This window comes from Lottia gigantea (assembly GCF_000327385.1).
Source record: "Lottia gigantea unplaced genomic scaffold LOTGIsca_67, whole genome shotgun sequence".
Taxonomy (NCBI): domain Eukaryota; kingdom Metazoa; phylum Mollusca; class Gastropoda; family Lottiidae; genus Lottia; species Lottia gigantea.
This window is the reverse complement of record NW_008710284.1, coordinates 883,094-907,137: the sequence shown is the minus strand read 5'-3', so window position 1 is coordinate 907,137 and position 24,044 is coordinate 883,094. Positions and strand designations below refer to the sequence as shown.

General features: G+C 36.4%; 2 protein-coding genes across 2 annotated transcripts; both read left to right on the top strand.

The window, feature by feature from the left end:
• Positions 1–1,188: 1,188 nt before the first annotated feature.
• LOTGIDRAFT_167541 (hypothetical protein) lies at positions 1,189–7,359 on the top strand (the record flags this gene model as incomplete). The annotated part of the gene is made up of 3 exons (XM_009065038.1): positions 1,189–1,899; positions 5,668–5,914; positions 7,277–7,359. The coding sequence occupies 3 exons, from the start codon at positions 1,189–1,191 to the stop codon at positions 7,357–7,359; spliced, it is 1,041 nt and encodes a 346-aa protein (XP_009063286.1).
• A 9,343-nt stretch (positions 7,360–16,702) lies between these two features.
• LOTGIDRAFT_167540 (hypothetical protein) lies at positions 16,703–23,634 on the top strand (the record flags this gene model as incomplete). The annotated part of the gene is made up of 11 exons (XM_009065037.1): positions 16,703–16,814; positions 18,176–18,349; positions 18,528–18,722; positions 19,077–19,298; positions 19,613–19,786; positions 20,143–20,340; positions 20,471–20,710; positions 21,013–21,261; positions 21,834–22,085; positions 22,400–22,618; positions 22,775–23,634. The coding sequence occupies 11 exons, from the start codon at positions 16,703–16,705 to the stop codon at positions 23,632–23,634; spliced, it is 2,895 nt and encodes a 964-aa protein (XP_009063285.1).
• Between the last annotated feature and the right edge of the window lie 410 nt (positions 23,635–24,044).

Here is a 24,044-nt window from a genome sequence, read left to right as displayed (position 1 = left end):
GACTCTCGAACGCAACTCTCGTGCAACTGAGTTGTGAGTTGCGTTCGGTTCTCATGACCAATATTCGTATTCGCAACAATATGCATCTGTGAGGGCACCTTTATTTTTTGCATATAATCATTTGAATGCTCGGTTATAGATGTACATGTTTGTGAAGGTGCCCTAGTTTTAATTTTAACATAATCAATCGATCAATCAAATCGTCTGTCCTGCAAAGCCTCCTTGGTTTGATATTACATGTAGTAGTGTGATTAAAATCAAACAATGTAGTAAATTGTGATATAATTGTATTTTATCTGTTTGTAGATTGTGTAACACTAACTCTAGTGGGACTGAATCTGATAAATGATTACTAGAAACAAAGTTAGAGTGAGAAATAGCGTGTCGGACTCGTATGTTTTGATTTTAACACATGTACAGCGTTATAGTTGGACTGAAATGTAATTAATTTGTATGTTGGTGTAAAAATATCTGAATTGAAATAACACATCCTTTGTCTGAACTCGTACCGGAAGTAGCGTAACGATGCTTATCGGATAATGACCACTTGTTATAATCCTGTACATTACATGGACTGTTCAACAGGTGGGTGTGTTAACAAACTCAACCTCTGCGTGTTGCTAGGTGTTCTGAAAGGATTAAAATGAGAACACCTTCTCAATAGAAGCAAGGGATTTACAAGCAATAATAAACCTAGTTGATTTGTGGATTTGTGTGACTTGACAAGTTATTATAAAGTGCTAAGACTAAGCTGTAAAATCAGAGTTCAGTAATTAAGGATGTTCTCACTGAATTATAGTGGCTTCGGAATTTCAAACATTCTTCATTGGTAACCATGACATTCTTGTTTCTAGCAATGTTTTGGATGAAAAATTCTATCATAAACTCAGACTAACTTCCATACTGTATGATCAAAGCATTCCAATTTGTCTGTGCCAGTAAATCTTGATGTTTACATTATAACATCTATCTGTTTAATATTGAACCAGTAACATCGTGTACCATCTTGACAATGGATATAACCTAATTGGGTCTTCTCTTATCTATATTGTATAGACTATAAGGCTTGATTCCCCAGGAGGCGAACTTTCAATCTATTACACCGTCATAATCGTTGTGATCAATCCAATATGGCGAAGTGTCCATATCAGATTACGTTAGAACCGGAAGTTACGTTGTTTTACTAATATGGCGGATGTTTCCGTTCCGTCTGGATCCAAACATATCGTAGTCGCCGAAACGCATTTAAATAATGATACAAAGACAGTGGGGGTGCAGGAGCCACACCCCGAGGGCCAAGCCCTTAATGATGATGCCAATAGTGATAAATCTAAATCTGAAACTCCTAATGAACCGGAAATTAGTCAAGATTCCGTTGAGCCGGAAATTGGTAAAGATTCCATTGAGCCGGACGTTGTCGTTGATCTGGAACCGTCCTCGCAGCAAGAAGTTTCGAAAGAAGATGCTTCACCTGCGAGTGATAGTAAGACTAAACCTCAAACAACCTCGCCAATTTCAAATCATAAGAACGTTGGACGTTGCGTGAGTGACTCGGAAATTATAGTGGATGTTCCGTCGAAACGCAAGCAAAGTATAACACCGGTCGATGTTTCATATCCGTCCACTTCCAAACAGAACGCTTCGGAAACGAAGTCGGCGCCAGAGACTTCATCTCGGAGAGGATTGAAGAGCATTTTAAAGACACGCAGTGAATCACAAATTATTCTGAACATGCCCATTCTCAACGCCGAAAAACAGGGCATTATCGGGAAGTTCAGCAACGGGACGTCGGTGGACGATGGTGGGATTACCGGTGTGCGTTTTGAGTTAGAAACGGAGTTATCTGGAACTACCAATACGAAACGGAAACGGAAGAGTGGAAGATCTAAAGAACCAAAGGTACGATAATTTTTTATATTTACTTTTCCCAAAGAACAACCCACTCATCCTAGGGTCTTAGTGGATTTATTACTAATCCAGGGGTCTTTATCCAAGGTCTCAAATCCAACCAGAGGGTCTTACGACCAATCACAGGGTCTTACAACCAAACAGAGGGTCTTACAACCCATCAACCCATCAGAGGGTCTTACAATTCATTTGGTGGAGTTATTACTACTAAAAGGGTTGTTTATCCAGGGTCTTAGAACCAACCAGAGGGTCTTACATCTCATCTAAGAGTCTAAAACATGCTACGGATAACTGTAATCGAGCTGGTAAAGCAAACAGTAGAATGACAATTTCCCTTTAAGTTGTAATTAGAAGATATATGAGTCTTTCCGGTGGTTTTAGTAGCGTCTGAGTCGACTAATTCTTATTCATAGACCACTTGTATTGACAGGAATTCACTCAGTTTCTTCCCCATTAGCTGTAATATGACAGAGGTTGAATACCGATTGCTTCATGACAATGGGAATACTAGAATGAGAAATACGGTGTTTCTTGCTTTTGTATAAAATGACAGTAAAGATTTTGGCAAGAATGTAGGGTCTATTTTCTGATCTGGTTTAATCGATCATTTACAACTTCCTTTTTAACTAATGGTCCATGTTTATGTTATTGTTTTGCACCTGCATGGTTCCTCCTTATTCATAGTCATTCGCTTGTGTTCATGAAGCGAGGTTCCACGAGTACGCCGAGCTTTGAGAATCAAATGGTGCTATTCTACCAAAATGTACTCTATACACAGTGTATTGAGGTACCCGTTATTATTAGCCAATGGAATAAAATCTTTATTCATTACATGTAGTTATTAACAGTGAAGACACAGATTTTCGAAAAGTCCGAATGAAAAACTTGTGAAAATTGCTTTTAATCTAATGGTTTTGACATTTACAAAGATAATAGAAAAACATAATCTTCTCATTAAAATAGCTCACAACTCTGTCTTTTAGATTGACTGTCACTGGGTCTAAATATATGTCATACAGCAGTTTTATATCTCTAAGAGTACTTACTTTAAAGAGAGCGTTTTCAGAAGAGGTGCCAAAGATCGCATGCTCCATTCTCGCAAAAATCTGCACCGTAAATGCAGCACTTCAGAATGTTCAATAATTCAACGCCAAAGTTTTATTGTATGTTTTGGTAAGGTTCGTGTGATATGTCTTAAAAATATTGCGAGACTATGTTGGTGGAATGTGTTTTAAAATTCCCCACAAGTCACGAAAAATAGTCAGAGAGAGGACCTTGTTAGCATTTGTGTAGATTTCCGGATCCATGATCACTACCCTTTTAAAACAATTTGCTGTATCTGGCTAAAGTTCACCTCTTGCATCTCATAAGGTTGCAGCTCAAAAAAGACCATGGAAGTAGAACACAAAAAAAACATTCGATTGATAATACTGCCCTATAGGTGAAGATATATCATCATAATCTTTGAGCTGTCTGTTTGTATTAGCCCTCTCTGTACTCGAACTGTCTCTGCAATTCATTCCAACACGCGACTTCCTCTGGGCCTCGTCCTACTTATCATTATAGCACGCCAGTTAGATAAAACCTTTTATCAATTTCAATTTCTCTTAACACGCAGCTGACTCGTCTCCCACTCGCAAACCCTCAGGCACCTTGTTTATTATGAAATTGTCTTCTGTGTTATGCAAGGATAGAGGTGATTGATTGTCCGATTCGCCGACAGGTTCTTAAACTTCCAAACACTCGTATTTATAACTGAATTGCGTGCCAAAAACATCTGAACAGTTATATTCTCAATCTGATGGGTTCATAAAACATGATTTCATTTTAATACATGTCTTTCTGGTGAAAGCTACATTGTTTCAACGTCTAAAACTCATAATAGAATACATATCTGTCGACCCTATTTGATGAATGCAACAGAATATGCCACAAAACATGATTTCATTCATTTCATGTCTTTCCGGTGATAGCTATACAGTGTCTCAAACGTCTCGTCTCAATCAGATGGATGCATCAAAATCTGACTTCTAATTTCATTTCATTATATGTTTTCTATCCCTGTAGAAGGTTAGACACATGGAAGTTATTATTCCTGGCACGCTCTGAATGCCAACTCAATGTGACCTACTTTCGATGAGCATCTCGGTGGAATAATCCTTTTATGTATTACGACCTTTATTAGTTGTCTTCGTGTACCTCGGAACCCTTGAATATTTCTTTTTCTGCTTTTTCAAACGATTGCTGTCACTGTCTAATCTCTTATATTTCTTTGGAGGATTGGTCATAGCTCTGTTCTGTTCTATTTAGATATATAGAGCAACTTCCACACGTATCAGATTTGTAATGACTCCTTTCTGAGTATCGATCACGATTCCAAGACTAAGGTATGAGCATGAGTTCGTAAGTCTTGCCGAAGTGCGTATTCTTCAACCGTGGACCTCATTTGCAAATCGTAGCATGATCATACATAGTTTGATTAGTTTAACTGCCTTTTCGGTCTGTAGACAGTTCCTCGGACTTCCAATTACAACATAAAAGGCGAGAGAAAGTTACTGAATTCGTTATTAGGAATAAATTGCATGTCGACACAAATTAACATTCTTTGATGTCCGTATGTTTAATTTACAGCTGCCACTCTCTACAACATGCGATGCATTAATAAGGTGCTGTTTGTATATTCATTTGCAATCCCCAAACGTTCTTTGATATTAGCTTCGTTGTTGTATTAACTATGGAGGGTGTCAAAGGACATTCCCAGGTTTTATTATTAAAGTAGATTTCGGGATTCCGATACTCTTCGTTAACTAACATATATTACGGCCTCAATGCATGTTAGATTACACAGAGTATGTGTACTTTAATGCGATCACTGAACTCTTCTTGGGGTAGATCTTAATGCATCTGATCTGTATTTAAGCATTCTAGTACAGTGATCTGCTCTCCACATTGACGTGATATCGGGTGGAGCAACAATGAACAGTTAGAGCACATGCGAAACAGAAAAAGATGATGCGCAGTGTTTTCGAAAGAGCAAGAACTCCCTGTCTTGGACGACTCCATATGCCCTTCTCCTATGATAAGTTAAGGCACGGCCATAGACATCAGTGGCCTCGATATATGTGATACGTTAAGCTGTCGGTATTCTAACGACAGAAATCGGTGGTCTCGATATCCAATGAAGATTTGTTAAACTGTGGGGATTTTAACGACAGAAATCAGTGGTCTCGATATTCTATGATATGAAATGAAATCGACTCCTCCGGGAACTCTTTTGACATTTATCACTTATTAAAACGAGACACATAGGAATACCGGCGTTGTCCTACAGAATCTAGAGGCTTCATAATACTGCATTTAATACATCGATTTTTTTTTATCAGTTCCCAATATGCTTCTATATTTATTTATTAAATCTGATTTGTGCTGAGAATCATTCTGGTTAAAATTCTGATAAATCAAGGCCAGTGGAGTAGCTAGGATTTCATTGACAGGGGTCATCCGAGCGGACCAGTTTTTAACTGATACTGTCACCTGGGTACAAATATTCCAATTAGTCTGTGCAGATTCGATCCAGACGTAATATCTGTATAAACCTAAGATACTCAAGTCTTGAACTAATCATGTTTAGATCCTGTTTCACTTTATTGCCATTGAAATGCTGAATCCAGACGTACATTTTGTCCGATGATGGCCCATTTAATTCAGTGCAGTAACCCCTTTGAAACTATTTCTCATTACTTCCCCTTATGATTTTAGATAGCAAGCTTTGTCAATCCGGCATTTGAACAAGAGGATCCAGGTGCTAATTACAAATTCGCAGATCTGGTGGAACAGTTATTGGGTCATGGGACAGACGATCAAACAGATTCCCACCCATATGGCCGTAAAGCATGTCGTCTGGGGAACGATGGGCGTGCATTCATGGACTCGGGGAAGCCAATGATATGGTTCGTGCTGATGGTCGTCATGTTGAGTGCTATCGGTGGTATTATATTCCTCTCAGGTGAGACGTTCAGCCACTTTTGATTTTAACCGGATCCAGTTGCGATCACGTCTATTCGTAAAGAGGCTGATAAGGTCAAGAATAGTACGGCAGGTTATTAAGTCTTAAGTAAGTGGACATAAAAGAGATCGAGTCTACAATTTATTTATTTTTGATTAATTAAGCAAATACTTCCACCTTTGACGTTATTGGGCACATTTAAGAGACTTGATAATAGTAAAAACGTTAATGATCAAGTCTACTTAAATAAATGAATAAAAATGATATACATTTGACGTTAGTAAGTCAAGTGAAGAGACTTGATAATTGTTAAAACGTCACTGATCGAGTCTACTTTTGAATAAGCGGATATATCAGTAATGCCATTGATCACGGCTCCTTTTTGAAGTGGTATTATGGTACTTAACTCTCGGTAATGTTATAATCCGCTGATAGTCGAGGTTTGACTGTCGGGCTTTTAACACGATATGTGTATTTAACTTCCATTCCGGCTAATTGTTTCGCTCTGAACACATCATTATCTGATAAGAACACTCGCTCGCGGGAAATAGAAAGCATTTCCTTCCGATGATTCACTCGTTAAAAATCAGGAGCCTGTGTCGTTGTACTTGATAACTCGTTCTCTATTTGGTTTATTATTCTGATAAGAACACTCGCTCGCGAGAAATAGAAAGCATTTCCTCCCGATGATTCACTCGTTAGAAATCAAGACCTAGTCTCACTGTTCTTGACTACTCGGTTTCCATCATTTTTGTTTGTATAAAACGTACTCCAAGCGCTTTTTGTGCAATATTTCCCATTTTACAGATAAAATGGCTGTCGTTAAATGCAGAAGATATTATCCGATTTATGGTAGCATGCGTCATGCAATTTATGCCAAGCTATTCCCTTCTATTAAGCAATCAATTACGCGACGTTTATCGAACAATAGATTTCGTAGCCTCAATCATCCAGAATGCTGACTTTATTATCAATTCGTTCTGCAGTCTGGACAGAAAGGACTAAATTAAATCATTTTTACGATCTTGTCTCTCTTTAGCAAGTCTTTAACAAAACTGCCAAGGACGATATCTCTTTGATGTTTTAAATTGACGTAGAAAAGTTTTTCTATTTTTTTGATTCATAGAGAAAATAAAACCAATTGGTCTGAGCTTATCTTTATGCTGTTCAATTCCTCGCTTCGGATATGAATTCCTCATCAGGACAAAACAAATGGTTTGATAATTAGGTTAGCTTTCATATATTTTGATCTATTTATATGGTAGATCAGATAAAAATATAATAAAAATTAATATAATTGCAGGACAAAAAATAGTTATATCATAATATTTTGTTTTTTATTTCATTTGATGTATTTTTTAGAAACCAGGAAACGAATTCCAGTGTATTTAACGAATTTAACCATCAGTGCTACAACAACAGAAGAAACTACAGACTTCTTATAGTACAAACTTTATCAACGCTTTATCCATTGGAGGAGGAATCCCGAACCATTTATTGGGGAGCGGGATTCAGGATTTGTGCTAGCAATAACATCTTTGATGGTAGTCGAAACACCACTGTTTTGCTGGGAATGGTGAGAATATCTGCCCACAAAAACAGCTTTGATGGTAGCCGAAACACCACTGTTTTGCTGGAAATAGTGAGAATATCTGCGAACAAAAACATCTTTTTTGGTAGCTGAAATGATTAGCCTGGCTTGGCTTCCTGGTGAAAAGCAACCAAGACGAATGTATGGAGGTAGTCTAGATAACGAAAAATCTAAAACAAAAACAGTTTGAATTTGGATCAGAAGACTTTAATGTGTCAAACTTTATTGGGATTGGACTTGAAAGTTTGTTTGTAGGTCGTTTTAGCTTTGTTGGAAATTGAATCGTGAATGTTAACATCGTCTACGAAGCGACAAAACAATCAAATAACTTGAAAAAAAGAGACCAGTTTTCTCATATTTCAGGACAATTTTTTGCTATTTTATTTTTGTAAAAGCGTTCTTTATCTGTGCCAATATTTCCCAAGTCTTTCCTGCTGCTTGTATATTCTGGACATCTTGAAATCGTCTGCTCTCTGGTTTCCTGTGCCATACAGTCTGTGTCCTGTCGAGGTAAACATCTCATAAACATAGTTAATGCAAATTTAGACAGTGCATATCCTCCAGCGACATAATCTTCAAAACTCTTTTTTTTTTTAACTAAAACTTTAGGCTTAAAGCTTCAGTCGTAGATATCTGCGTACAGTAGTGGCGATGTAGATCTATGCATTAGTGTCAATTTGTAATTGGGTCAATGGTTTTTTATGCACGTCCATGGAAGTTTCCATTTATAGCAAGGGGCAGTTTACTAGTTTTCAAGGTAGGATGGGTGGTAAGTGAAGCTAGATGTGCATTATCTCTGGTTAAACCTAAAGTGAATACTTTTTTGGACTCGTCCGGGTATACGTAAACATCATTGATTGGATATGCAACGGTTGTATTACTACCCGAGGCATTTATCATTGTTAAATCTTACGGACAATCCGTGTGCATACTTTACATGGTGTTTTTGTGTTTTTTATAAGGACGATTATGTCGTGAGTTCAGGTCGTATATCTCAGACACCATTCTTTGTTATTTCTACGAAAAGGTTGTGTACATAGTTTTTAGTTGTTATCTTAGTTGAACGATATTGTTGTGTATATAGTCTGTATATTTGTTAAATAGTACTTTGTTACCAATGTTTGGTGTATGAATTAAAAAGAAAATTCCTCATTACACAGTGCTTGTATTGCCTACCCAGAAGCAGAAGAGCAGGAAGTTATACTCCACATCAATTTGACCCAGACAATCTATCAAATGCTGCCTACCTACCATATGAATTATTATTTTAATCTTTCTAGTTTCCATGGTAACATCATTAATGGTAAATATCAAGGTGTATCAAAATCTAATCAGTTCATAAAATTGCCGTGCAACTATAAATATAAAATATAAATGAAGTTCTAATGATCCCTACGTGTTTGATAGCATTCCGGCAGCTCTCCGACGATCTGTGAGATGCCACGATGCATGTATTGCCACTTTTTTGCGATAAGGTACAGATGAGTAGAACGTTAAAAAACGTTTGTTTTGCTAACTGAAAAGCCACTTGTTGTTGGCTGTGTACGTTTTAAATCCATACAATTTTGAAATATAGGCCTTATTCCTCGCCTAATAAGGTGTTGCGTTATCACCCAGCATTTGCTTCGAAAAATGCAGATGAATGAAACGATAAACTTCATTCCGTTTCTCTCAGCTGTCTTAGAGTTTTTTTTTCTGACAGTTTCTTAAGGCTTCCGACTTGTAAATCAACCGAGAATGATTTTTCCCCAGTTCGTTATATAATAGGTCTATCATTCTTAATATTTAAAATTATTTTTTGAAAGTCTTTGAGACATTCTGAAAGAGATATCCGAATGTTAATGATATTATTTACGATTCGTTAATCAAATTGAAATAATAGAAAATTAGGTCAGTCTGAGAGAAAGATGAAATGAAATCTGTGATATTATCAATTCATTTTAAACCTCGTTATTTCTCAATTCAAAAATTATATATTGTTATTTGATTCCTAGACACTATTCAAATCTGAATTAGTGTCCGAGACCTGCTTTATCGCACTAGTCATATTTTCTCGTATCCTAGACGCTTTTGATAAAACAAGATTCGATTGGTCTGGTTTCTTGATGATATTTACTCTCTACAGACAAAAATTGAAGGATCCAATCACTTTCTGAAAAGATATCTATGGAAACATGAGTTGATAGTTAAAAGAAGAGGCGGACCAGCTTTTTTAAAACCTGGAATAGTGGCCCAAATCATTTCTTATAATGCAACAAGCGGTCTATAGTAAAGCGGTCCGCTAGCTCTCTCTAACATTTCGGTATTACAATTTAAAAGCAAGAAAAACGAGTTTGTCTTAAAAATTCTTGGGTGCAGCTTTCAAAAAAGGAATTCTAGTTAGAAAATTGGGACCAATTTAGTTTATCAGGTTATATTGTTCAGTTAAACCTTGTGATTGATAATGGCGGGAGCAGCTTCCTTAAACTAGGAATTCTAAATAAATTGAAGCTATAGAATTGAGACGGGATTTATCAATTTAGAAAATGCAGATAGCTGATTTATTTTGATAGTTTCATTTTGAAATAGATCGGGTCTGAAATCTTGTAGAAGTCGAAGAACCTAGGGATTAGAATGTTCCTTTAAATCAAGCTTTAAATATCTTGTTGAACAGTTTGTGTGTCCCCCGAGAGGATTGTCATTTAATAACAAATTTCCATCTTCAGATCAGAACATAATTAGATTTTAGACACGATATAGTTGGGTTAAAATCAAAATTTGCTATCAGAGAAATGGACCTCAAGCAGGAGGTTTTATACAACTTTCCAAATAACTCAACGACTTCATGAAACACTTCAAAATCTCAGAGATCTGCTTATCCGATTGTCACAGGGACGTCTGTCTTAGGACTTAAGTTTAATGGCGGTGTTATCATTGCAATAAAGATGCAAGATCGTCGAGAGTATTTTGAAATCTAACGATTGACCAATTTCCAGAGCTTTTTGTCTGTGTTTCGATTTTTATTTCATTTCCTGGAAGTGATTTAAATATTGTGAAATGCAAAAAATAAATCTCCAAAAATAACAAGAATCAGATTTATATCAATCAGAAAAAATCAGAAAACTTCTGTTCGATGAAATTGCTCAATAAACATCTTTAGCTAGGTCGTCTCTCCGGAATGGAAACCGAAGTTACATTACTGTAATTGCTCCTTTGTGTTTTTAATTTCGCAATTTTCTTAAATCGTAATCTCGAGACACTCATAATCAGTTTTATCAGAAAAAGGTGGAGATTTCATTCCATAATTTTAACGGAAACGCCCGATTGATTTCCGTTTTTCACGGATACTTAATATTGATTTCCAATTCGATACGGTAACTCCCGATTGATTTTTTGATTAGGACAATGATTCCCCACCATAAATAGGAAACATTTAATCATATTTTTAAAAATATCGATTTCAATGTATGATAGATTGTGACTGGGGATACTTATTTAGATTTGAATTCATCAGTTTTAATAGTATTGATTATTCCTTACCAACGAGCTTCCAATTGCCTCGATTAACAATTATACAGTTAGTCTTGCGTGAAGGACGATGTGACCCCTCCTCCGTCCGCTCACTTCTTACGTACGTCATTAACTTGCAGAATCTCGCTGATTATCTCTCGAATGAGGTAACTATCGTCTGATAATATAGATTTTGTTTAGTCTAGAACTCTTGCCACTACGACATTTAAAACGTTTGGCAGATAAGTTTGACATTTTTGATTGACATATTAAGACCTCTCAAATGTACTTTTATTGGAGGCAGGTGACATTGATGGTTTGCGAAGCCATTTTATAACATGGTGAATTCTTTACGATTAAAAACTGCTTAAATTTGTAATTAATATTACAAGATATATTCCAGCTCCCGGTGGTTCTGAGATTTCATACTTTCATGATCTTTTGCTGGTATGTTTAATTCGAGTATATAATTTACCACCCTCGGGTATTGAAACTGTGCCTAACGGAAAAAACAATTAAACCATCACTGAAAATAATAATGTCTGTTATAAGTGGGCCATTATTGAATTCCAATTTCCACGAGACAAAATAATACTTGAAATCGTTAAATAGGGCAGCCAGATCGTTTAAAAACTAATAGTAGCCATGGAAGTATCAATGAACGATTCTCTACGGCATGAGTCAATATTTATATACCTATTTCAGAACATACTCAATAATTTGTCCAATATTCAGACATGGATCTGTAGAAACTTGGAAAATAATGTTATGTTCTGGGACAGATACCAGTTATCAAAAATAATAAACTGTAATTTAGATGGAACAATTTCTGTCTGTTTAGAACCTGTAATTTCCATGCAAAATGTTTCCCTGAATATGCATTCAAAATGTCCCATCTTTTTTTAAATTGAACCATCCATGAAGTAAATAACATAGCATTTATAGAATTAAGAATATGTTTGCTAAAATGTACGTATTTTCCCTAACAGGCCCATAGCCAGACTTTTTTTTCCGGGTGGGGGTGGGGACAAGTAATATATCCGGAGGGGCAATATTGCCCCACTTGTCACCAGTAGCTTCTTGCCCCCTGTAGCTTCTTGCCCCCTGTAGCTTCTTGTATGTCATGATCTCCCCTCTACCTCTAGCTACGGGCCTATCTCCCAATAAGACAATGGAAAAGTAGCACATTCTTGTACTTGTATTTTGTCCCCCCCCCCCTCTCTCTCTACCTTAGCTACGGGCTTATTTCCCATTCTTGTATTTGATGAACTTGTCACTTCCCCTCCCACCTCTTTCTCTCTCTATCTTAGCTACGGGCCTATTTGCCATTCTTGTATTGGGTGAACTTGTCACGGTGTAAAGACATGAAGAAATTACCACGAGTGCTTCCACTTGAAACTGTGTTAGACAAGTACCACAGGCTCGACAAATATTGGAATATGGTTGGATCTATAAAGTGGCGAACGATTATTCGATTTGGACAATAATGTTAAGTGTTGACTGTAAACAACCTAAGTGATGTTTTATAGATACGACGGAATTCTGCCACTGATTTTACCGTTTCCAGCCCACCCTGTATCGATCAAGATTTATCTCTGATATGAGCTGGAGAGAATTAGGATGTAAAACTCCTTTATTTTCTTATGATTTCGCTAACCTCTTTAATTGTTTAGTCGATACATTTTGGAGAAACTGTTAAAGTTCGTTGCGAATGTACATCCTTCCGCTTTTGTTCAGTTCAGAAAAAAATATACCTTTTATTACTTGTGACCTAGGCCTCTGTTTTAACTTCTATGTTTTCCTGTCGACACATCCGAGACATTGTCTCGGCAATCGATGGAAGTTATCGATAGAACCAACGCCCATAATTCCCCGTATTTACCTCTAATGAGGTTTTAATGAGAGTTGATTAACGATTAGTAATAATAGATCTAACTATCAGGCAAAGGCGGGGACAGCAGACCAGCATACAAGAAATTGTCATAATAGATCCACTCTATATTAAAGTGCGCCGAATTGGTAGGGCAAATAAGGAATTGTCAAAAGTAAAATGGAAAGCTCAGAATTGATCGACGGCATGGAAAACCAACATCGTGGGGTAGCTATCAGTAAATGTGCCAGAGCTGAATGTGGCTTTTGAGAATATAGAAACAGTATCGGGAGGGGCAGGTTCAAGAATAGACCAAATTTGTTTGTTTGGTAAACGGTTTTAGAGTCAGCTGGGGGTTGTAGGGGTACATACGACGGGCTATTATGTACTTGATGCGTGTTTGGAAAAGAGATCGTTGTTTTAGATTCAGAAAAGTGGAGAGACGTAGAATTATATAAGGTTGTAAATACATATAGAAGAAATAAAACGACAGAAAAAACATCTCCATCAAATATGTCATTATCGTCTGTCACCCATTTCAACTGTCGTATTGGCAAGGTTCCCAGACGTAACAAAATAACAAACAAGAACATCAAAACAAAATGACACGTTTCAGACGCTTGCTTCAACTCAATCATTTATCATCTTCTCCAGCCAAGGTTTTCTATTATTCACCTCTCAGTTAAATGTTACTCGGAGTACTTGGCTGAAATGCACTCCTGCTGTGTTCGCTCATTGGCTCTTCGAAAAGCTTTCTATGGAATGGTAGACCTTGCAAGACGACCAAAAGAAGATGTGCTACACAAAGGGAGACAATGATGAAATCAAATTATCCACTCAGACAACAGTAAAACGACATACTTTGGTTTACTTCTTGCAGTACAAGGGAGAAGACTTGAGATTAAAACAGATCGAGCAGTCCTTCGTTCATAAAACAATTTTCATACAATGCCTTGACGTATTGATATCACCTAGATTGTTCGGTTGAGACTTTGAAAATAACCCTGATAACTGAGCCAAAAGCACCCGGAAGAGGCCCGTGGCAACAAGCCCCCTTCCCCCTGAAAAAATTCTGATAACCGACCAACTCCATTACTGAAACTAAACACCGTACATCATTGCCCCTGTGGATATATTACTAGACCCTACCAACACTCCATTCTGGCTACGGACCCGACTTGCATTGAAACTGACGATGAAGAACAAGCAAGCGATACGGTTAATGCTGAGATATCAATGCAACCTTATACGTTATAATCTTCGGGAAGATTTATATTCAATAGGTCTTTTTTTTGCAGTGTAGATATATCCCAGTTAAAGACAATATTCATACAAAAGGCTTCGCTTCTACAACCTAGTATTGACCGAAAACAATAATATGCCCGGAGATGCAGAAAACAAACGTTTTTGATTGATGCTTCCCCTATAAATATTTAATAAGGAATTGATATTTGTGGTTTTTGCGTTGTCAAAATTGAATAACGTTTCGATTTATCGTCTTGATATCCTCTCGATATAAACAATACATTGCTGTAAGCACTAAAATATTACTATGTTGGTTTTTTTAATACAAAGGTGACTAGACAATAAGAATTCGTTTGAAGAATTTCATAGAAAAAAAACCAGTAACGATCCGAACGGCGAAAAGAAACCAAATTACAAAAAACAAGTTCAGCAATACAATTCAAATGAGGAGTAAATCAATCATAAATGAGTAAGTATTTCATAATGAAAAGTGGTATTAGGTGTCTAGAAGAGTGAACTTACCCTGCCTGGCACCACACCCGACAGTAGGCCTATATCAATCATAAATGAGTAAGTATTTCATAATGAAAAGTTGTATCAGGTGTCTAGAAGAGTGAGCTTACCCTGCCTGGCACCATACCCAACAGTAGGCCTATACCAATCATAAATGAGTAAGTATTTCAAAATGAAAAGTGGTATCAGGTGTGAAGAATAATTCAATTAAATACCTTCAAAATTGTTATTTTATTTTTTTTCATATGATATTTTTGTTTGTATTCATCAGCTCTCGTTTCTTTCTTGCATGTGTCTTTATTTATTAACCAGGAACCCAAAGAAAGTAAAACTGCTTTGATCTTAGTGTTCTTAGACTAAACAAATGATTTGATAAAAACAAATTTAAAAGTAATTGATTTTAGTATCATGTCGAGTTATATTATCTTAGTACATGTAATATCTAGGGGACAGATAAAGGGAAAGGAACGCAAGTTTCTATAGGCAACATCTTAGGCTCACTTGAAATTCCAAACGCGGACACGGTTTACTGAGGAATTGTATACGTTCTTTATAGATTTTTACTCTTGTCACATCAGGTTGGGTACAGTGCCGTATCAACAGCCACAGACCCCCCCCCCCCCCCTTTCCTCCTCCTTCAGGCCTGTAAAATATATTATTTTGAAGTGAATGTTCATCGTTTTACGTCCGACTTTTCTGTACCATGTAGGCTAATGAAGACGGGCAACGCCAAGCAGGGTGTAATGAGAAAATTTTGCCAGGATAGCGGCATTAGCCTGCTCTTTCTCGATTTCCAACTATCGAGGGATCTTTAATGTGTACAGCCTGTAGCACACGGGGCCTCGGTCCCATCCGAACGACTAGACGCTTTTTCCATGTCAGCCATCATCTGTAAGCAGCAACAATAAACAATATCATAGTCAGTAACATAACTTCAACGATGTGTAGCAGGAACAGTATTATAATCAATGGTAATATCAGATGCAGAATCTACAACATCAATTCATGGTTGTTTTCAGACTGTCTAATTTAAAATGAATTATGTATTTTATATTGTCATTTCTAACGAACAGTATTCTGTACGGGGAATACAGCGATAACAGAGAAACTATCTGATTTGAATTTGAATCAATATACTTGGACATACACAGACAGACGTGCCAATTCAAAGTATGCAATTCTATACGGTTATGTATGTTTCTGTTAAATTTCGATTTTTTTAATTCTTATTTACATTAATGTAGGAACCATTAAGTAGAACAAGAAAATACTTATCAAAAACAAAGGATGCATATGAAAATAGCTTTGTAAAATAAAGCGTTCTCATGAATTAATTGATCGAGATTGTTCTGTACATGATTTCACAGATCTGTACTGGAGGAACGCGTCTTTAAAATCTTTATAATCCACGAATGTGTTTTGATTTGTTGTATGAGCTGAAAACACAAAAGATAAAGGCGTTTTATAAGACACAAATGGCTTTTTATTTTATAACCTGGCTAACATAACAGACGACGTCAGATCCTATCTGCTTTAATAGATGGCTTATAGATCCATGTGCTCACTCCGAGGTCCGTGCTAAAATGATTCGTTATATCTTAATTGAAATAGAATTTGAAGCATCATTGTGGTCTATGGTTTTATGATAACTTGTTTGGTCTGAGAGAGAGAAAGAGAGAGGAAGACTAAAACCAGATATTGTGATGTGAAGAAGAAGAAGAAATCATTATTTTATACCAGAAAACTTTAGAGTGCTCTTAAGTGTGCATGTACCATACAAATTATGAAATGTCAGGTTTGCACCGGATACATCATTGTTTTATTATTGAATCATAGAGTACGTTCGTCTTTTTGAAATTACATTTATTGTGACAGTTTGTTTTATGGAATTGGATAAAAAAATATCGTTAAGGTTCATAACTGACAGTTGTCTTGTATTAATAATAATTATTAACTGTCTTCGGATGATGTTGTGTATTTGCCTTCGTGATTGTTATGATTTTTTAAAAGAATCTGGAACGGTTTATTTAGTTAAAGAATAAAAATAAAAACAACAGTGGAATTAATATCAAAAGGTACAATGAATGTAACTGTAATGTCGTTTATTAAATATGAAGATATTCTCAAGGAAATGAAATCTTTAGCTAGAATAATTATAATAGTAATATTTATGAATATCGCGCTATGTACAGGTACGTATGACTCTCTTCCATTTTTCAGTATCATACTGGTTAACAAATCTACTTAGTTATGACGGGTGTGGCACCAGGGTCTGCTTACTCTTCTAGACACCTGATATACTTACTCATTTATGATTGATATACTTCCTCATGTGAAAAGTTCATTAACTGCTACCACTATTTCATCAAAATGCTGTTACGGATTTTGGGTTTCGTTTTGCGGTTCGGATTGTTAGTGATTGGTTTATTTATTAGTAGCTTTATCCAGTTCATCTGACTTTGATCATTTTGTCAGTAAAGGATTTTTGATTAATGGTCAGTGTTTTTTGTTTGATTCATCTGTTGACCATTCAATGATCTTGAGACTCTCAATGATTTTTTATATTTTTGTTGAGCTCCGCTTCCAAGCGTTACATTTATGGACATTTAATACACTAAATGATACCTCTTGTTTTAGCAAACAATGGCGTCTTCGCTTCTCCAAAAAACTGTATTAATATTACCCCAGTTTCCATCCACAACAACATGTGAAATTAATAGCACATTGTGAATAAAACTATTGCTCATTGATCATGGGGAAAAAAATCTATCCCCCTTTTCCCACAGACGTAATCAATTATAGCTAAATAAAAATAGAATTATCAAGTTTCAAAAAGAAACATGTGAAAATAACATATTGATAACATCTTCAAAGAGTTGTTTGCTCTGGGCTAAATCATTGAAACTTGTTGAAATTGAAAAACTTGTTATTATTTGGAGTGTTTGGCTTGTTTCTCTGTGTATACTATTATAACGATTTACTAAATCTTCAATAATTACTTAATGATATTTTGTTTATTCTGAATTTATACCATCCTAACCAAAGTGAAGAATGTTTAATAGATTTATAACTTTTAAATATCAAATATATTTTTTTAACAAAAAAGTATTTCGAAAAATCCTTATGAAGAAGATTCGTGTATTTCGAATTATTTGATTGCGTTGCAAAATGCAAATATTCATTACTTGTAATCATAAAATCAAGTCAAAATAAAAAATGGATTATTTGCCAAAACCCGGTTCGTAGATCAATTGTTGTATATGTTTTTTAAGTTCGCGAAAATTTTACTTATATAATATCTCTAACTTAATAAAAAAAAAAACAAGCGTGTTCATTACCATTTATCTCACGCAATTATGAATCTATACGTAATCGTATTTATCTTTTACTTTACTAACGATAACAATGGGATGTTGAAAGGGAATACACAATGATGTATGTATATAATGAATCCTATGTAGCGTACTTATGTGATCAATTTTATGTAAGGACAATTTAAATATTTAATACCCTCTACCTGGCATTTCCATGACTAACTAGTCAATTATTACAGGATGCACCGAGCCTCAACCTGTTCCACATGCCTACAGATATACTGACAATATCAGCCTGCCAGAGGGTAGCTGGGTCAATTACACCTGTTATCATAATTACTATTGGATAGGTGGAGATCTAAATAGAGAATGTCAGGCTGGTGTTTTGACTGGTAAACCTCCTGTTTGTGATGGTAAGAATTGTACAGTTTCCACACCTTGAAGACAGTTTCTGTAAAATCTTTTCCATGGTTATTGGTAAAAAGTCCTTAAACCAGTAAAATAATAAATCAAAGAAAAAAGAAGACAAAACTCACCAGACCAATATGTAAGCGTTGAAATGGTTTCATTATTTTCTTTCTTTTTTGCTAGAATACAAAATATTGTCTCTAGCTCGTTCAGCTATTCCTAAACCAGGTAGCTTGGGTGGTAATGGTAACTCTCTTACTGATGGTGATGAACGGACTTGTGAAAGTACCACCGCCTCGACAGAACCGAGTTGGACCATTGAATTTAATGGCACTAGATATGTGTATTCTGTTTACGTAACTTTGGACATGGTCAGCAGTAAGTGTATTTGACTATTTCAGATGCGTGTACGAGCCGAGGCCTTATTAGGGGGAGGGAGGGGGGGCTCGTGTTGGCACTGGGCAGTCTGCTTAGTTAATATTTTCCCACGAACCTGTATTTATCTTTGTTTTGGAGTTGTTGTCCGATATATTTTCCTTCGCAGCCCGAAAAGATTATATTTAGGCAGATGCCTTCGTTGCCCATAATATAAAATTATAAATTATTATAAAACTTAATTGAACTTCGTTGTCAAGGTTGTGTTCTAGACGACGCGACACTGGGCGTAAATAACGAACTGCAATCGTGTGATATTTATCCGTCACGTATACGTTTAACTCTTTTTTTTTATAGATATCGGTATAGACAGAATCGAAGTTTATGTTCGAAACACAACATCACAACATCCAGGGATTCTTTGTGGTACTAAAAACTCACCACTTTCATTGACCGATATTGTTGAACTTGTTTGTCCACCTAACAGTATTGGTAGTCAATTAGTGATACAAGGTTCTGGAACTGGTTTAGGTGGACTCGGTTTATGTGAAGTAAAGGCCGTAGGAAAAGACTGGTTGTGTAAGTATTTATTGCAGCTGTTGTTTGAAAAATAAATAGGTTATCACAATGTCTGAGAGATGATAAAACAACACGGGCCCCATTTCCTAGCAATCGAATATTTTTGCACACTGTTGGTGCGTGATTTGAAATGTTTAGTTTTAATTTCGTTTGTATCATCTTGTCCAAACCATACCCACATTCGTCATACTTCCTCGTCGAAACCCATATACGGGATACGTTTGTATCTACTGCACGCCATTCTACTTGTTCATCAGACATCATGTTAATTATGAAGTTTAATTAAACAGTTTGAGCTCCCATATTCTTTTAAGATGAATGTGGAGATCCACCATTTGTTTATGGAGCTGAAGTAACTAGTGACTATATATCACAAGGTCTAGTGGTCGTTCAGTATTCTTGTGTTAAAGGATTTTATTATGGTGGAAAGAATCCAGAGTCTACTTGTCGTAGTGGACAGTGGAGTAAAGTCGATTTACTCTGTCTTCGTGAGTATTTCTATGTTTAATTTCAGAAGCTTGGGTGCCTTCTTTTCATTGTCTTACATGATGAACAGTTTAAAGGTCATGTTAATTCAATTCTCGAACTATTCTTTAATTCTTTAGACTATGTTGCACATTATTTTGATTATTTTTTCACTTCCTGAAAATACGTTATTCCATATTATCGACGTCACTGCATTTTCCTTCAAATTTAATAGTTCTATTTCGATTTAATAATTCTAACAGAAAAATGCTCAATTTTTGCTCATTAGTCGATTGATATATTATATCAGCCCGTTGAACCGTCAAATGATCTATTTCAAATCATCTCAACAATACCTTTGTGACTGTTTCTATTTCAGCATACGATTCTCTTTATAACCCAAAACTGAAACAGTTTGTGCCAGATCATTGGGTTCTATTTGATGATGATCAGAATACTTGTATCGAAGCTGATGGTGGTGTAATTACACACCCAACAATACAGTACAGAGTGTTAGCTTACAATCTCTACTCCGTTAAACCTGTAGAACTGTTAAGTTTGACTGTAACTATCGGATGTGAGTATTAGTCATTTATAATAAGACGTTAATTTAGGTACTCAGATAAACCAAACATTAACTTAAGTTTCCTTCTTTGTTTTATGATGTTGAATATTTTTCATGCTTGTACAATGATTGACTTTTACAGTAAACGAGACGTGGGACGATATAGATTTTGTTGGTGTTCCTGTACCTCTCCCGGATTATAAAGAATATGATGCTCCACCATGCGAGTATGATGGTTTGAGTACAGATCTATATCGAGTGAGAACCTTCTCCTGCCAACCCTACACCTACTCAAAGATCTTGAACGTTATAATTAGAGATGTTTCATCGAATTTCAAAGAATTTTGCAAGATAAAATCTACTATAAGATTTAACACAGTTCGTAAGTATACCTTGATTAAAATTAAATATCCCAGTGTATGTATCGCCTTTATGTTATTTTGGATTTCGATTTTCGTTTTGCGGTTAGGATCGTTAGTACTCAAGGTTTTTTTTCCAAACAAGCTTCTAAAATCCATATTGAGAGACCAGGTTCCGACAAAATTTAGCCTTTTTGAACAGCCTTAAGTTGCCCAGGTAGTGTCACTTTAATACAATAGTTTTCTGATCCATTCTAAGGTGTTAAGAAAGTTGGTGTTTTTTAAATTGTTCTATACATTTTCTACCAGTTATTTTCTATTTTAGCTTTAGAGTGTATACGGGGAGAGTATATCAATGAATATAAAGGGAAGATGAACTATACATGGGATGGGAAAGTCTGTGACAACTGGGCTGATGCTCCACCAGATAAAGCCATCAATACCACCGTCCATAAAACATTTGATCCGGACTCTGAGTTGAACTATTGTAGAAATATTGGGGGAGAAAAGAGGAGACCCTGGTGTTGGGTTGATAATTACCAATCTGTAGGATATTGTCCTCTGACTTTTTGTAGTAAGGATCAAGACTTGTTCTTTTGAGGTCTTTTGATTGCCGTTTTTTTTTGTTCTTGTATTATCGGGCTCCCGGTGGCTCAGTGAGTTAGCCGCTTGCTCGCTGACCTGAAGGTCCAGGGTTCAATCCCGGCATAGGTCGAGATAATACCTTCGGATTTTTCAACCCGGTTTCCCCCTGTCAGTGATACAGGTAAGAGGGACTGACATGGAAAAAACGTCTAGTCGTTCGGATGGGACAATAAACCGAGGCCCCGTGTGCTACAGGCTGTGCACGTTAAAGATCCCTCGACAGTTGGAAATCGAAAAAGAGCAGGCAAAATTTCCCTCATTGCACCCTGCATGGCGTTGCCCGTCTTCATTAGCCCACATGGTGCAGAAAAGTATGACGTAAAACTCCATTCATTTCATTTGTGCTTGTATTGTCAGTAACTTGAAAGGGTGTACAAGAGTTCAGATGGAAAGAGAGACAGCTTCAGACCTAGTCCTTTAAGATCCCTCGCCTGTTGGAAAAAGATGAATTCTTGTCATTAATTTCAATACACCCAAGGCTTCCATTCCGTTACATTCCAGATGAGATTTGTCATTTAAAAGAAGAATATACCGAGTATCAAGGGCAGCAATCCATCTCAACTTCTGGTAAAAACTGTCGATATTGGAGTGATGGAAATGAGGAAGGACGAACGTTCTTGAATGAAGTTTTTTCTGGTGTACAAACTAGATCTTACTGTAGAAATCCGGGATATTCTCAGTTCAAAGCATGGTGTTATGTTAATGGTCCAGAATCTACGATTGTAGCTGAACCATGTGATGTTCCCGAATGTCGTGAGTCTCCGGCTTCTTTGCCATTTTTGGCAAGCTATTTTCAGCATCATTTGCCCGTTTTCTTTGCACAGCTTGTTATCTGTTTGTGTCGCTGCTCTTTTTGAAATGAAATTCATACTATTCCCTAATAAATATCGCACTTCTTTCTTTTATCTGAAAACTGTGGTTCTTGTTTATCCAATGGTCGTGATCCCACCCAATCAGATGAAGGCATTCTGAATTATAAGAACCACTGACTGAAATAGGAAAGATTGAAATAGAAGCTATAAGTATTCCCGACACATACGCATACAGATATTTAAATGTTATTCCAGCAATTGGTTTTCCTCGGCTGACCGTCAGAAATAATGAAACTAGTAATTTTCCTCTTCACCTTGACCAATGTTACCAACCACTCAACTCTTTCAACGTCCATCATTATTTTGACCTGACGATAGACGAAACCAGTGTCAATAACTTCTGTAGAAATTTTCAAGATAATTCGTTGTTTTGTTTTAATGGTGTGGATTGGACGATGATAGAATTTGAATGCTGTAAGTTTTGATTCGTTCCTCACTACAATTTGCTACAATTTGTTGATATTGGATCATTTATAACAAGCACACTCTGGTCGTTTGTATACAATTCTACTGAGTTTACATGATGTACAAAGATGCAGCTCCCTTTACCGTTTAGTTTTCGTATTTCAGTTGACGTGCCACCAGAGACAACGACTATAGCAGAAACTTCTTCTTATGGTCCAGAAACAACATTTCTGATGGAAGAAACCTCAACAAACTTTGTAGAAGAAATTGAAACATTTTCTCAATTTGAGATTTCGTCAACAATTGTAGAGAGCTCGTCAGTAGAGGCAAGTCAATCGATATCAGCTAGTTCAAGCCAATTGTTTGAGGCAAGTTCTTCGTTACAGATCAGCTCCTTATTACAGACCACTTCTTCATTGGATGATAGTTCAGTACCAACAAGTACCCTAGTAGAAGCAAATTCCTCCTTTGTTTCCGAAAGCTTAGCGAATGCCACAGAAGAAACAACTCGTTCACTACTTCCGTCATTCATCTTATCAACAATGGATACGGCATCGGTAACATCAGATCTCCCGGAAACAGCTAGCATTGACGCCTCTTCAAACACACATGATACGTTGTATACGGATCAAACTGTGACACCAACCGTCAGCTCATCCCTCTGGTCTGCTAGTATCACCAACAACACGGGTCGTAACATGACATGTGGATACTTCTGTATCAGAGATGATCTACTCAACACTAGCGATCCGTTTGTTAGAGCACGAATTGAGTTTTTGACCAAGAGTCTGGAAATGGACTACGAAAAGCTCTCAGCGTCTATCAGGAAACGCATCAGTGCTGAGGACGACAGACCATCTGCGACTTACGTAGGGTCGTCAGCTTTGACCATGATGGTAATTTTTCTTGCCTTGATCGTTTTCCCTGATGTGATAGATTTGTTTCGGTTTCTACATGATCGAATATTATTGAGAAAAATGAAAGTAGTAAAGATTGACGATACGGAGAAAATTACGTCCCAGTGACTGACGAGGCCTTACTTGAACTTACTCCATGTATGTGACTTTTTGTAGAAAATACAGGCTTATTCCATATAGGTTTAGCAATAGTTCAATAATCAATTATATACGTTTAACGTTACTTGTTTAAAAAAATTAGATTAAAAGAGTTTTACGTCCTACTTTTCTGCACCATGTGGGCTAATGAAGACGGATTTTTATATTGATTTCTTATGTGTGCTAGGGTTACTGACTATAACTGATGTATGTGAGGATTTTAAAGTTCTAAAGAACGCGGTTGCCTTTCAATTCTTTGTAATACGTTTCAATGTTACTATGTCACTTACCATCTTCATATAGAGTTTTATTATTATTATTATTATTATTATTATTATTATTATTATTATTATTGCATACGGAGATTCACTCGCAATAAT